This window comes from Netta rufina (genome assembly GCF_964035555.1).
Source record: "Netta rufina genome assembly, chromosome: Z".
Taxonomy (NCBI): Eukaryota; Metazoa; Chordata; class Aves; order Anseriformes; family Anatidae; genus Netta; species Netta rufina.
Window position 1 is genome coordinate 8,004,322 of NC_140126.1, and position 15,276 is coordinate 8,019,597.

Consider the following 15,276-nt stretch of genomic DNA (forward strand, 5'->3'; position numbering starts at 1 on the left):
AACTGAAACGCTATTTATTCATAAACATTTTTAACTAGAGCATCTGTTGGGAGTTACACACACACCAATTCAGAGACAGTTTCAAATTCCTCTGTCGAGTAAAAGCATGCAATTACCATTGCTGCCTGACCTAGGTTATAGGTCTGCATGTGGAATTTGTCCCATATTTTGCTACTAAACCAAGGGTCTCAATTGCATTATAAAGACCAAGATACGCTGCTGTTAATACCTTGGCAACATGTTAGCATTAGAGAAGTGAACAAATGTTACAGTTCGTGTAACGACGTTAAAGCCTTTTGTCCCTATGCCAGAACCCCAAATCCGAATTGATTTTTGGAAAAAAATATCTACCTTTAGCTATTTTATCAGAGAAGACAGACTCCAAGAAGTAAATAAAATGGTCAGGCTTTCTAAAGAACAACATGATGATTGTTGAAAAAAATCATGCAATGGGATGTTGCAGACAGTGAACATCAACGTTTTTAGTCCCCTCCTCTGCAATTACTGCCTACCTAAATACAAGTAAGATGCCTGCCCAGACACTCTCTGCATCTCTTAAATTTTACTGCTGTTTAGCTACAAGGTTTAATGAAGCTTTTTACTTCACAACAGAGATTTCTTGGCAAGTTAGAGAAATTGCTTTTTCCACACTTTCCTCCTCACTCACAAGGTACACGTTATTCTACCTTCCTCATCGTCACAGTGTAACATCCCTGCAAAAAATTACAGCAATTTCTGACACAGGAAAGATGTATCCAGAATACATTTCCTGACTTTTTTTTTTTTTCCCACTTCTTCCTGTGTGATTTCACAGCTGGAGATGAGGATGACCAGCAGTCTTTGACCTGATAGTCCTCCAAGGGCCACATGTGTTCTCCAGTCCAGCAATTTGACAGCTGCTGTTTCAGGACTTTGCCCTTTCTGTCTCCCTTATCTTTCTTTCTGTCATCTGGTTATTTTCCATTTTTATGATATTCTTTTTTGGTAGATAATAATGCCTTTAGGATTAATGCTGGCAAGAGGCCAGGACAAAATGGCAGTGCTAACTACTCTTGTTTGAGCTAGGGTCACTGTGAGATAATTTAGGCCATAGATCCAGGGCCCCATTTTCCCATAACACTGCAAAAATCCACACAGAGAAGCAGAAATGCTAAATGCTTCAAATCCAGATTTGTCTGAATTTGTCCTCTTGGGATACAGCTTGCAGAAAAGGATGAGGATTATATTTCAACACCCGCTGATAGGACTTGAGATAGACTGTACCACAGACTGTCTTTCCCCATAGGTTTTGTTTTTAGGAGCAGAATCCAGCAGAGAAAATCTGTCTCTGTCACTTCCCAGCCCACTCAGCTGAATGACCTCTCCCCAGTGAGTTTCCCTTAGAGAAAACAGCCCTGGACAGCATGCTTTGAGGCTAATATTACCACTTTCCTCCCATGCTGCCAGAACAAGTACTGTTAACAAGGTGTCCACTATTCACATATCTTTCAGAGAGGAAGGAACTAGTCCTCAGTTTGGCTTTTTTATTTCCCCCCATCAGTTTTTTTCTTAAGCGTGAAGACTTCACCGAAATGTTTGTCTTCTCAACATGGCAGTAAGACAATCAGTTAAGGGAATAAGAACCATCTCCTTCTCACTGACCATACTGGGGAAATGCAAAATTCATCATAAATGCTTTTGCATCTGAAGTCTGATAAAATTCACATACTGTTAATGAAGTATCACACCTAATGTTTTCACTACACCCAGCCCAAGTCTAGCCCTCTTAAACAAGTTTTATTTTCCCTCTATGTTACGAAGCTCTAAAAAAAGCAAGTATGGGAGGATCTGCTGAGATCTATACACATTAAGTATCCATGTAATATCAGGACATTCTGTGCTTGAAACCAAACCTCTTTTCCTTCTAGCCAAGATATGAAGCTCCTACATAGGGGCCCCAGATACCTACAGCCTACCCTGTGAGCTTCTGGCAAGTCAAGAACTGCTATTTCAGACAAGAAGAAACTGCATATAGATCATGAGTCCTCCTTTTGCCCCAGTGAGAATGGGTTGGAATGTGTACAGAAAGCCAGGTGGGATGGGAAGAGCAGGAAGAAAAGCATAAGAGTCAGTGGCAGTAGCCCCATGCCACTGCCTGGCCCTGGCAAAGGGTGAAGAGCACTGGAGTGCTTGGAACAATGCAAAGGCTCTGGATTCCAGGTGGGAAGAGGATATACGGGCAGGCAGCCCACAGAGCCAGACAGAAAAAGGCTGAGAATGAGGCAGTAGGGAGCCAGGCTCCCCGGCAGCTGCCCTGGGACAGCCAAGAGTACCACCAGCACAGTCATCTGATTGCAAAAGCAACCATGAACTGAGGAAAAAGGACTTCTGGCAGCAAGTACATGGGCATTCAAGAAGTATCCTCAAAAAACAAACAAACAAACAAACAAACAAAAAAAAACACCTGAAAAATCTCCACCCAGTGGCACTGGGGGATTTACTTTCTCATGGATGTACTTCTGCTTGACCATAACAGTGTTTATATTTGTCCAGTGTCCTTACCTATGCTAAACTGGTGTATGGTTTGCAGTGGGTCTCCATGCTTAAGAACAGCAAAGCTTCCCCACTCCCTGGTCTACACTGTCCTCCCAAACACAGACCAACACCCAGGAGCTGGGCAGAAAGCATCCTGAACTCTCCACAGGTTAAGACTTCTCTCATCTGTGAAAACGTCACATTGCCTGGACTAAAAATCCCTCAAAACCCTAAGACTGAAACTCTCTGGGGGTGACTGGATCTTTGCTAGTCACATTTGCACTTCTCCCCAACCAAGAACCAAGAAAAGGCAGTAGTTTTTCAAGGTACATGTCTTGTTAAGTGGTATCGGCAAAAGGGCACATAGAGGGAAAGGGTAGAACAACACAAATTAGTCCCATGCCTTGTTCAAAACTCATTTAGCAGGTTCTTCAGAGAGCAGCACCTTGACTGTGCCAGTTGGAGTTTCTCTTTCAACTCAAGGCAAAGAATGTCAACAAGACTATTTTCCTACACTCTGAAAGCTCCAGAATAAAAATACAAGCCACCAACATGACTCAGCATTACACTCTAATTAGAATATTTAAATAAAATATAGCCATGTTTTTGCTTTGAACTAGAAGATGATACCTCCATGTGGTGGAGACAAAGCTTAAAGTAAAGAGCTGAGGTAAGTGCCTAAGTGGGAGCAATCAAATGAGAGGTATGGGTTGTTTTCTTGAGTTTAGGGCATAAATTTCCCCAAATCTTTCTTTAGGAAATTAAAGGAGATGCTCTGAATGACTCACTTTTCTTTTTTATTTTTTCCCTTCAGCTAAGGTGATGTCTTTCAAGCCAATTTAGCCTTGCTGGAGCATCTTATTTCATGGTCTATTTCACTGCAACACCTGAATTTGCTTGAAAAACAACATAATATACTGCCTTAGTCTATGAAGCCAAAATTTCTTCTGTCTTCATTGGTTCAGTATTCCTCTCTTTGTAGGCAAAAAGGAAAGTTTTGTCTCATGCTCTTGACTGCGAGAGATTTAAGTTCTTCCCCTGACAGTCATCATTCCTATGGAACTATTTGTATTACAGCCCTCATATCCTATGGCTAAAATGGATCAAACTCTCTTCAAGCACCTTCTCTTTCCTAGTGTATTTGGAAGGCTTACTCCCTATCGTAGGGAAGGGCTGACAGTCAGGGAAGTACTTGGGATAAACACAGGACAAGTGGCCATGGATGATGGTGCACAGACCTAAACATACCTCTTGTACCTCCTATTTGCTTTCCCCCCCCAACTCCCCCCTCAAAAAAAAAAAAGGAAAAAATAGATTGTATAGACAAGAGTGGGTTTTTACAGCTGAACCCGGGTGTTTCTGTCCTGAGGAGGGCTCACTTTTGCTTTAATTAGGAGAGTGTTTTTTAAAAAGATGCTAATACCTGAAGCCTGTTGTTAAATACTTACATAATCATCCTCATGCAGACCTTGCTTCTGAACAGAACTTTTCACCTCCAGGGAAAATTTCTCAAACTCAGGCTTCACGGTCCTCAGCAGAGTGATGGTTTGGAGGTATGAGTATGCCTTCTTTGCTTCAAGGTCATGTTTGTCTCCTCTCCTCCAAGAGCCATTTCCTAAGTGAAAAAAAAAAAAAAAAAAGCTTATTCCAAACTCCAAATTAGGTGCCACTACAGCACCACCTTCCTTTTTCAACCTAAAAGTCCCCTCTCCTGCACTGTGAGGAGATGGCACAGTATGAGGGAGAACAGAACCTGCTCCAGAAAGAGATGGAAACCAGGCAGTGAGGAACAGCTGGTGGGAAGTAAATGTGCAAACAGAAAGACAACTTTACTCCCATGCTGTGCTTGCTTATTTTTAAAGGGTGGGCTGAAGTCTAAGCATGAGAAGACATCTCAGAGCAAAAAAACAAGCCAGATCCTGAACACACAGATATTTAAGTTACAACAAGTGAGGGAGGATCTGACCACAGAGTTTTTATTTCATATCATCCCATTGGCAGCACTCTTCAGTCCTGGGCAGTCAGAAAGGAACCAGTAAAGTCAATAGTATGATCATCACCCTGAATGGGAGGCAGATGGTGTAGCTACTTCTCCCACAGCTCTCCCACTGCGGTCGAGGAGAAAACCATGTGTGCAGTGGCTGCCAGACCAGCCCTGCTCTTAATGGAAAAGAAACACTTACAAATAAATGGGATTCTGCACCTATGCTGTATTTACATGGTTTGTGTCACAGAAGGGGCATGATTTAACTCAGACCACCAGTAAAGTAATCAGAATTTAAGAAGCAGGACGGCTGACAGGCTGTTAGTTAACAGAGAAATCCTTCTGCCTAACAGGCACTGACGCTAGCAGGTCCTGAGATCCTGATCCAAACCTTCAGGACATCAGCGGAAAGGTTACCCTAGATCAGATTTTGTGCTATTTTCCATAAACAATAAATAAGAGAGACCTACAGAGAACGACAATAGCCCTAAGCAATGTGCTTTTAAATACCAACAAATAATTAAAAGCTAGATAGTCATTTTATTTTTGGAACAGCAAGGAACTCCCTGCCATGGCTAAATGAGCCATGACAAAAACTAATACCAAGCTCCCAAGTGTGACCGGAGGGCACACAGGACCCTGAAATGACAGTGGATATGTCATATGGTTAGAGAACCACGGTGCTGTTTGGACCAAGAAAAGTGACTGCTTTGGAAGCAAAGATACTAATGGCAACAGAGTTCAGGCACCAAACTCTCAGTGCTGCTTGCACAGCACTACAGGCTGCACTGGAGTACAGAGGAAGCATTGAAGGACCTGTACTTCTCAGAAGAGCAAGTCTTTCCTCTTGTTGATATCAGCTCCGGTACCCTCAACACAAGGAAGGAGCCACAGGAAGGTCTAGATTGGTCTGCCTTGGTTTAGCGATTTCTTTCCAAACCCAAAGTTTAGCTGGTTAAAATCAGTTATACCAGGAATCCATTCATCAGGCTTGGTGGAAACACCAGACAGCAAGTAGCATCGTGCAGCATGATTTTGCCCTCAGAGGTAGCAATGTCTGCTATTGTTCCATGTCTGCACTCTGTCCTTTTTAGAGAAAAAATAAATAAATAAATAAATAAATAAATTTAAAAATTTGGGAAGATACAGAAAAGCTCTACTGAGTCTTGAAGCTGAAAAGCCTCAGCCCAGCTGCATACCTGCTTTTCAGAGGTACAGCAATTAAGATGTACTGCAGCGATTGTTACATGGAGGAGTTTGCTATGTCTTACATTTACAGGAGCAGATGGCTAAGAAGAGTGGGATTACAAAAAAAAAAAAAAGATAGTGCTGGTGGAATTTGAGTGAGTTTCTGTCCTAGACATTATACATATTTATTTTTAAAAATACTGACAGGGAACAGGGAAGCTACACTTGCATAACAGAGTTCCTAGAATAATTTCCATATTTAAATTCCTTCATGGATTATTTTGTGGGATGTAGTCTTGCCACAGCACTTTTCTGCAATTATTGCTGCCTTGGCATTTAATATGTCTACTCTTCTGAAAAATTAAAAATATTCGGAACAGAGGGCAACAACAAACTGCAATACGGTCATCTGAACTTGAAGGGAAAGTGCCAATTTGTCTATCACAGCCACTTTTAGGTTTTGTGCCTCTTTTAATTCTTGTATCTCCCAGCACTGTGAACAAGGAATTTAGGTGGAATTTCTCTGCATTTCTCTTTTATGTTTGCTTTCCACATGTGATGACCACCTGCACAGAAGTCAGTTTCTAACAGTCATTTTGATCCTCGTGGGAAACATCCACAAAAAAACCCACAGAACAGAAAAATTGTTTTAAAAGAATTGCTACTTATAAACTTCAGGAAATTGCACTTTCTAACAACACAGACAGGAGGCAGACAGTTGTCGTTTATCTCTTGGAAAAGCTACAGGCAGGCTGTGCTACCTGCGATCAAAGCAGGATCATGCTGAGACCCCCATGCAACTGCACTGGCCACACTGCCAGGGTTCCCTGGGGGCAGGATGCTGATCTGGGGGCTTGAAATGCTGCCTCCTAGCAAGCACTGTTCTGAAATGCAAAAGGCTTCACATAAATGCAGCAGCCTATCTCCTGGTCTTACAGGAGCTTCACCTGCTCAAAGAGGACTATAGGAATCACCTGTCCCAGCCAGCTCCTGTGTTTCCCCTTCTCTGCAGCCCAGCCGCCGACCCTGCTCACTTCAGCCAAGGCAAGGAAACCATCAGTTTTAAGGAATAATTCACCTGGGCCATTTCAGACACCTAAGGATGAGGTGAATCACTGTTTGGGGGTGCCTAATTCTCTCTTGTGACTCCAAAGGGTGCCCAGCTCATGAGCAGACTTGTACTTGGGGCCAGATGAATCACTTCTGATGCATCTTCGTGAGATGAAATGCAGCAGCAGTGCAGTGGTAACAAAGCACCAACGGCAGCCAGAGGGGTTATTTGATCAGTGGTTTCTAGGCACAAGTAAAATCATGTCTGCAAAGCTCCCATGGTCTATGGATGGGCTGAAACTTCAGAGTTATGTGACTGCTGATATGGATTCAGCTTTTTGCATGGTCCCGATTAGGGCTGCAATGCCAAATGGCTTCACTTATGCTACCGGGGATGAAGTCACACTGAATTTCAATCAGCAAACAGAAAACCTTGATTTGAGCCATTGGCTTTGATTGTGCTCTGCAGTTTTATCTTTCAGTTATTTAAGTAATTTCCTTATTAGCTGGAAGAACTTGGCACTTCTTCAGCTAACTTAGACACATGTATGAGTATCTTTACTTCTGTACCTATCTGTATCTTTGAATTTAAACAGTTACATGTGCTCATTATAGAGCTTTTCAACAAACAGCACTGTTTATTGTAAAATAATCTCAGAGGCGGTAGATGGATAACAGTTTATGTAAAAGAATTTAACTTGCAATTAACTGATTCATTAAACAAAATACATCATCCTTTTGTGAATTCAGTCGTTTCTGTTCATCAGCTTTTTGAGGCTTGAAAGAAAAATTTTCCTTCTTTCTCAACTCCCACTTGGTTTCCAATTCGAAAATAATTTGTTATTGTACTGGGTTAGTTAAGGCAGCCTGCTGTGGGGGGAACTATTTTTTATGCACCTGCAAAAGAGGCTGCTCCATTCAAAATCTACTTTGGCAACTTCAGCTAAACCTAGTTCCCAGGCAGGGTTTCTCCCAGCTTCAGTCTGTAAAACTCTGTCAGTAAACCCACTGCTCCACCTTCAATTTAACTGAGACAGCTATACCAGCTGAGAGTAGGTTTAGCCCCTACCATGCACTGCCACAGCATCAGATGTAACTAAACATAGGTATATTTCAAAAAGCAAAGGTATTCAACTTACATTTTTAAGTTAGGTTTTAACTTAACAAATCTTATCGTATTTACTTGGGGTGAAATCAGCCACTCAATAAACCCCAATCTAGTACATTTGGACTGTCTGTGCTTTCCCTTAAATAGAACAGTGCTGGACAGTTTTGCATATACAGTTTGCAATCAAAAGCTGAAGTTCACAAGCTTGACTGGTTCATTTGGTGACTTCTGGAGACCCAGGCCTTGCAGCTGCCCACTGCCCCTGCCTCCTCTCAGGTGGCCTATGGACCAGAGCCCACCAGGACCACAGCCAGGAGTGCCCCTGCTCTGAGATCTGGCAGTCACCAGGCTGGAGCTGAGCGCGCACACGCTGCAGCGTGGGGTGCCAATGCCAGGATGCTAACATGCCTGTCCAGTGCTGCTCCCCCTACAAGTAACTAACACCTATAGTGGATTTGTTAGGTTTGGGATGAAAGGGACCTTAAAGACCACCCAGTTCCAACCCCCTGCCATGGGCAGGGACACCTCCCACCAGCCCAGTTTGCCCAAAGCCCTGTCCAGCCTGGCCTTGAGCACTGCCAGAGATGGGGCAGCCACGGCTCCTCTGGGCAGCCTGTGCCAGGGCCTCACCACCCTCTGAGTGAAGAATTTCCTCCTAATGTCTAAGCTAAATCTACCCTCTTCAGTTTAAAGCCATTATTTGGTATCCCATGATCCACTCAGTGGCAACAATAGCCGCTGGGTCCCTTTTATTTCCTGCAGTGTCATAACCTAAGTGGAAGGTAATCGCAATGATGGGGAGACAGCAGTGTATTCTGGAATTCAGAACAGCATATTTTGAGACTAAGAAATCTAAAAATATTACTGGGTTTACAGAAGACTTTGCAACATACTTGGGCAGGAAAAACATTACCATATGACGAGCTGTTGAAGAGTTCAATATTGAAGAAAGCATAGTCCCCATTGGTCATTCCATGCCGATGAGCAGCCAACATGATGTTCCTGATTGTGTCACCGCTGGCACACATGATTACAACTGGTGGAAGAAAATGGAAAACACAGATAAGGAACAGTTCAAGAACTTTATGGAACAGATTGTTAAGCATGAATGCTGCCAAAGACAATGACCTGAGCTGTCCTCCTAATGTTGCAACAAATGCGACAGCGCAAACAACAACGAAAGCTGATTTCCCAAACCGCTCACAGAAGACAGGTACCAAACACGGATTGACTTTTTACTCCTGTCTCCTCTGAATATAATTACAGAGCCTATATGCGATCTTTTTTTTCCTTACTCCTGCAATACGTGTTAAGTTCTAGCCTCAAGTTTCCTCAACTTCATATATTGGTAGAACTGATTGCAACCACAAACCACAGTTATACTTCAAGTGGTGCATAGGATGATCTGAAGGTGGAGAATTGAGATGATACAGGGATATTACCATTTTGATTTCCATTCTATTTGAAATGTTTGGGGTAGATTCATCTTACCTACACTTCAGCTACACAAAATTTGGGTATCCAGTGTAGAATTCATTGCCTCTCTACAGTTACCATATAGCAGCATCTCTGCAGTTGATTCACTGCAAGATTCACTGCAGCTGATTCATCCCAAGACAGCTTTTAGGGACAGTGGTACAAATCTGTCCAGGACACAACTATCTCCAACAACTATATAATGAGTCATGGAGACAATTCAGTCACAACCTTACATAGTGTTATCGGGTGCCCAAAAGGCTGCCAGTGATCTTCAGGGGTAAGAAGACCTTTAGGCAACCCTGCCCAGCACCTGAGCATTCAAGCTAAATTCACTGTGTCCCACCCTGAAAGATTTTACAGCAGGAGCTTGAGAAATTAGAGCAGAGGACTGCTCTCCACCCAGCCCAGCACTGCCCAACCACCTCTACTCCAGCGGGCTGGTCTGTCCTCGATCTCTTCATACATCAACATACCCCTGAAGTGTTTTTCTTTATTAGACTAATGATGCTGATTGAGAAATCGGTTCCTCAACCTGCTGGGCAGGGGAAACTATACCCCTCTCTCACAGTCTCCCTGCAAAAAGAAAGCAGAAATTCTGGCGAGGTCTTCAGCAACGGGGAGACACCTCCTACCCTAAGCATGTTATGCCATAAAGTTTTATATGCATTCACAGAACTATCAGCATGAAGCTACTGACAACAGAATACTGCAAAGTATTGTGTCAGTGCGTGCTTTGTGGCTATACCCTATAGCAAGGTCATAAGAGAACTTGTTGGGACGATGATCTGAAACCAACGGCACGCACATTTCCAAGAATGCTGTCACGCATAGCAGGGCTCAAAAACTACAATAACGAATGCAAATGTTTTCACCCCAACAATAAAACTGAATCAAAACCACATTCAGCTTTTCTGGTTAGAAGTGTTTGCTATTATAAGAAATGAAAATTTGGCCTGTTTGGCCTTTCTTCTCAGACAATGAATCTTCTCCCATCGCTTTTCTGGTTGGGTGCCATGACAGGCGTAAAATTCCAGATGCACCACAGGGCTGAATCACGTTCGGTACATCCCCATGCTCCAGGAGAGTGATACCATGCACAGCTCTGTCCTACTGATTACAGCAGAGCAACGTAACAATTTCCAGAGCAGCAGAGCAAAGCATATTTCATGACTATTGTGAGGTGTATTAGCATGGAGGAAAAGAAGAAAGAATTTCTTACAATAAAATTTGGATCAAATCTTTTCCAGACACACATCAGGAATGAATTTGTCTCGCTGTTCCTAATTTCAGCATAGGTGAGAGATTTCCTTCTGAAATGTTTCCTTGCTGCCCTCCCAACTCCCCCTTGACTTTGCCTTTATAATTCACATCTATCATAAAACTGTAATCTGTAGATGGAATCAAAGAGATTCCCACAGCACCAGTAAAAGATCTTGAGCAAATGGAATAAGAAAGAGTGGGGGGAAAAACTATTTTAAAATATGTTAAGTCATATTTTGTAAGCCTCTAAAGGAACGTAAGGGAAGTGATATTAACTATTTGGATATGGTTTTTAACCCAGCAGGAGAGCAAAGATTACATATTTCAAGATTTTGAAGCAAATAAGCTAAGGGCAAGTCTCTCACAATCTTTCAGATATCTACATTAATGTTTATTTAATCTGCATCTATTTAATCTGCATCTATGCCTTACTATTGTATACACACAGATATAAAGTGGTCTCCCTCCAGCACAATACACACAGAAAACAGTCATTTTAATACTAATATTCTGCATTTATTGACTCACCCTGCAAATACTTAGTTTAATTCCAGTTAGAGGAGTAAGTTCTTAGCAAAGTGAGTACCTCAGACTATGTGCTCGTGCAGAACATGTTTCAGCACAGTGCTGGGTTTGTGGCCATTGTGGCTAACCTGAGCCTACAGCATCAAGTCTACAGTGTGGGGGACCGAGCCCGCAAGTGAGTTTGAGCTATTAATGACATTCAGTTAACTTTTATCATCGTATTTTTCCTCATGATTTTGTTATGACTCTGAGACATCTGAACTCATTCCAGGGCCTGGACAGGCACCTGCTGGCAAACACAGTGAGTGGCTGGGTGTGCCCCTGCCTGCTGGCACCCCAAAAACCCAATGCAACCCCCCAGCCTGACACAACCTAACCCACGGGGCCAGCCTCTGCCCTGGGAATAAGGCAAAGAGCCTGGGCTCCCACGGGCCCGCTGATGGTGCAACTTCTTTCTCAGCCCTGGAAGGGTCTTGAGCAAATAGCCCATATCCATTCTAAAGCTTGTTCTTACTCAGGGTGGGTCAAGAAATCCCCGTCAAATCCCCCACCACCAGCAGCAGTGAAAAGGGCGCAGGGCAGGAGCCCTTAAAAGCTGCTGAGAAAACCAAGCAAACAAAAATGAAGTGCTTTGGACAGTGTCACCTTATTCACCAGCCCTGCTGCTCCATGGGACACCTTCCTAAGAGTCCCAAGAAGAAACGAAGCCCTAATCTGGTAAGCAAAGGCACATCGTGTGTTCTTCACATGATAGATGACATTTAAAATATTTTGACAGCCTGCAAGATGTTGTAAACAGCAGGACCACCCCTCAGACCCTGAGAGACGTGCAAGGCAAGCTGTGCAGTCAGTCTTTAAAGCCAGAAACACAGCATTGGAGGCATAAGGGCCTCACTTGCTGCATTTTGCAGTAGCAGCATGAACCAGAGGACAAATTAGGAGGTGAGATGGAGTGAAGGGACCCCACTGGGCACAGAAGGCTGCTTTTATTCACTCGTTTGCAAGTCACAGAACAAGGCAAGACCAAAGGTCCCAGCTCAACAATGCATTTGAGCCTGGGCTGAAATCAAGCCTCTCTTCCTTGGCTGTCAGCATGGTCTGAACAGTGGGGGTTGCCCTTAGCTATCAGTCACATTCCCACAGCACATTCACAACTCCCTTTGGCCAGGGGCAAACACTCATATGTTCTCGCCACAATCACACTGTTATATTCTTTGCATCAGGAAAGCCAAGCACATGCACACAAGTTAGGCTGATTAAAAAAACAGAAAAGCATCTTTCCATACATAGCTGTTTCCCCTAGCACTTCTACATTTCTTTCTCTCCATTCAGCATATTTCCATTAATGGTACTAACTAGGACAGCTCTATTTTAAGCACCTGCTTTGGTGTTTCCACAAAGAGAGAATTAGGGATCCATACATTATTAGACCCCAGCTACCTCACAGGTTAAGGATTTCACAGCAGTGTAATTGCAGCACCAGCACAAAACTGCTCGGTCAAAGCACCGCAGCCTACAGCATGGCAATGTGATTTGTGCCAGTCCCATGCAGCACGAGCTTTTATCTGTTTTCATTTTGGTACCACCTTAGCATTCTGCAACTGGGGATGTAAAAGCTGCACGAAGTATTTTTCACATCTATGCCTCTATTGAAAAACACCTGAGGACTTTCTTTGAGTTGATCCTGCAGTCCACTTCTGGAACACATCTCTTCCCTTCTTACAATAACTTACTACAGAAATCCACAGTTGGTGAAAGCCTCTAGCAGAAAATACCTTTCTGATGAGCCCATGTATCCACACATCATTTGACAAGATCTCACTTTCAAGTACATCTAACTACAAATTCATATGCCCCAAAGTACTTGGAGCATTTTACTGCTTCCTGACACAAAGCCGGTTCATCCGGCACAGGGGTGACTTTCCAGCAGGTTTTACAAGCCATTTCTCTGCACGGTGTTTTGCTAGCAGTTGGTGGCAATATTACTGCACATGCTCATGGGTTTAGCACTCGCACATCCCCTGAAACGAGAGCTAGCCCCAAGTGGGTTTGTTATTTATTAACTAACCGACGGGGCTTCTAACTGCAGGAGTGAGGAAAAGGCTCCCCACGGCAAAATACAGCGGGGTGAGAAAAAAAAAAACACATCTTTGCTCAGCCTTTGAACCTATACAGAGTCACTTTAAAAAAGTATCTCAGAATGAGCAACAGACTCGCTGGGCAAATGTGGGCAGATGTGGGCAATTTTGGCTGTGCTGGTATCCTGGATTGCCAGCAGAAGGCTCATTTCTTACCATGCCACAAAACCATCCCAGTGCAGTCCTGGAGGGCGATCCTCCACCCCTGCTGTGGGATGCAAAGTGCTAATGGACCTGCATGGGGCAAAGCCTTCCTGATGGCCCCCATTCTGGTGCACACCCAGCCCCAGGATGCTCACGGCCAAGCTTCCCCACCACAGATCCCAGTCTGCAACGCGTCCCTCATGCTACCCCTTCCCAGATGACTCTTGGTGACCTATCCCCAACCCCAATCCCCCCCAAAAAACACACCGGCAAGGCATCGCGCAGCCCCAAACCCACCCCCAGCCCCACGCAACTACCACTCACCCCTCTCGCCGGCCTGCAGTGCGCGGACCACTTCATCAACGTCGAGGTGCCGGCTGGTCTCGTCGAAGCTGTGCACCGCCATGTGGAAGGCCTCCTCCTGGAAGACCACATGGACGCCTTCCATGGTGAAGTAGCAGCTGCGCTCGGGGTTGCTGTCGCTGTAGAGCAGCGTGGCGCGGCTCCACTGGTGGTGGCGGAAGAGGGCCAGCAGCATCTCGCCCATCTTGGCATAGGCTGGGGCGACACGGGTGAGGTGAGAGTACTCGCCACCCTTGACCCCAAAGCCGGCCGCCAGCGCCCCGGCTGACAGCATGGGCACATCCCAATGGGCCGCCAGCCGCGCCACCGGCGCCGCCGCGTACTCGCACACCGGCCCCAGCAGCAGGTCGGGGCGGCGGCGCTGCAGGGCCACCATGTCCACCAGGCTGAAGAGGGCGCGGTTGCCGCACGCCGAGTCCTCGTAGGTGAGCTGGAAGGCGTAGCCGGGCGGCAGCCCGAGCCCCCCGCTGCCGCCGCCGCCGCCTCCACCGCTACCACCGCCGCCGCCGCTCCTCTCCCGCAGGCTCCGCACCGCGTACTCGATGGCCGGCCGCACCCGCCCCAGCGAGAAGAGGTAGGCGTCGTCCTGCGGCAGCAGCACCAGCACCCGGATCAGCTTCTCCTCCTCCTCCTCGTCCGCTGCCGCCTCCGCGGGGCCGCCGCCCAGCGCCGCCAGCACGCAGCAGAGGCTGCCGAGCAGCCAGGGCGGCATCGCGCCCGCCCCCCGCGGCGACCCCAACTCCGGCAAAGTTTTCGCCACCACCCTCCCCTCCTCGCCCCCTCGCAACCCCCTGCCCCTTGTTCGGTCGTGCTTTATTTCTCAGGTGTGTGGCGAGACTAACAACCTGCCCCAGCCTGCGGGTCACGGACGGAGCATCTCATTTCCTCAAAGTATTCGTGCTTCACCTCGCCTGCTCTCCCCTTTTATTATTATCAATTTTTTTTTTTTTTTTAATTTTTTTCTCCCATCCACCTCCCTCCCCCTCGCCGGGGCTGCCTGCCCCGCTGCTCCCTTCCCCGCTTAAGTAACGCGGCTTCTCCGCACGCCCGGCTCGGCGCCGCCGGGTTTGTGCGCAGGGAGGAGCCGGCCCCGCCGCCCCCCCGGCCCCGCCCGCCGCCACCCCCCCGGGCCCCGCACCTCGCCCCCGGGACGGGCTGTGGGGAGTACACGGGGCCGGGATGTAGGGCAGACCCTTCACGAGACCCCCGCGGTGGTTTGGGGGTGCGGGGTGCAGGGGGGGCTCACCGCTGGGCGGCTCTTTTCTCCGAGGTGTGGGTCCCCGCGGGCAGAGGAATGGAGGGAGCTGCTACAGGAGAGAAGTTTTTGGGGTGTCCCCACCCCACACTCCGCTGCCCCCTGCATCCCTTCGGGGTCTTTCTGCGCTCCCCCCCCCCCCCCCTTCGCCCCCCCAAGAGCCCAGGCACGGTTTTGAGTCCCTTCCCACCCACAGTGGTTCATGCCACAAGCAGTGCAGATTTCCCCCAGTGACAAGTGTTGCTCTGAGATTGTTTTTTCAGAGGGA

General features: G+C 46.2%; 1 protein-coding gene across 2 annotated transcripts in view; it reads right to left on the reverse strand.

The window, feature by feature from the left end:
• NPR3 (natriuretic peptide receptor 3) overlaps nucleotides 1-14,465 on the reverse strand; it is a gene marked incomplete at both ends in the record, with an annotated part of 39,028 nt that extends 24,563 nt beyond the window's left edge. For both annotated transcript variants that reach the window (XM_084304770.1, XM_084304769.1), the window contains 3 exons: nucleotides 3,963-4,129; nucleotides 8,758-8,880; nucleotides 13,715-14,465. In XM_084304770.1, the coding sequence (XP_084160896.1) occupies nucleotides 3,963-4,129; nucleotides 8,758-8,880; nucleotides 13,715-14,465 (1,041 nt within the window). The remainder of the gene's footprint in view (nucleotides 1-3,962; nucleotides 4,130-8,757; nucleotides 8,881-13,714) is intronic.
• Nucleotides 14,466-15,276: the final 811 nt, after the last annotated feature.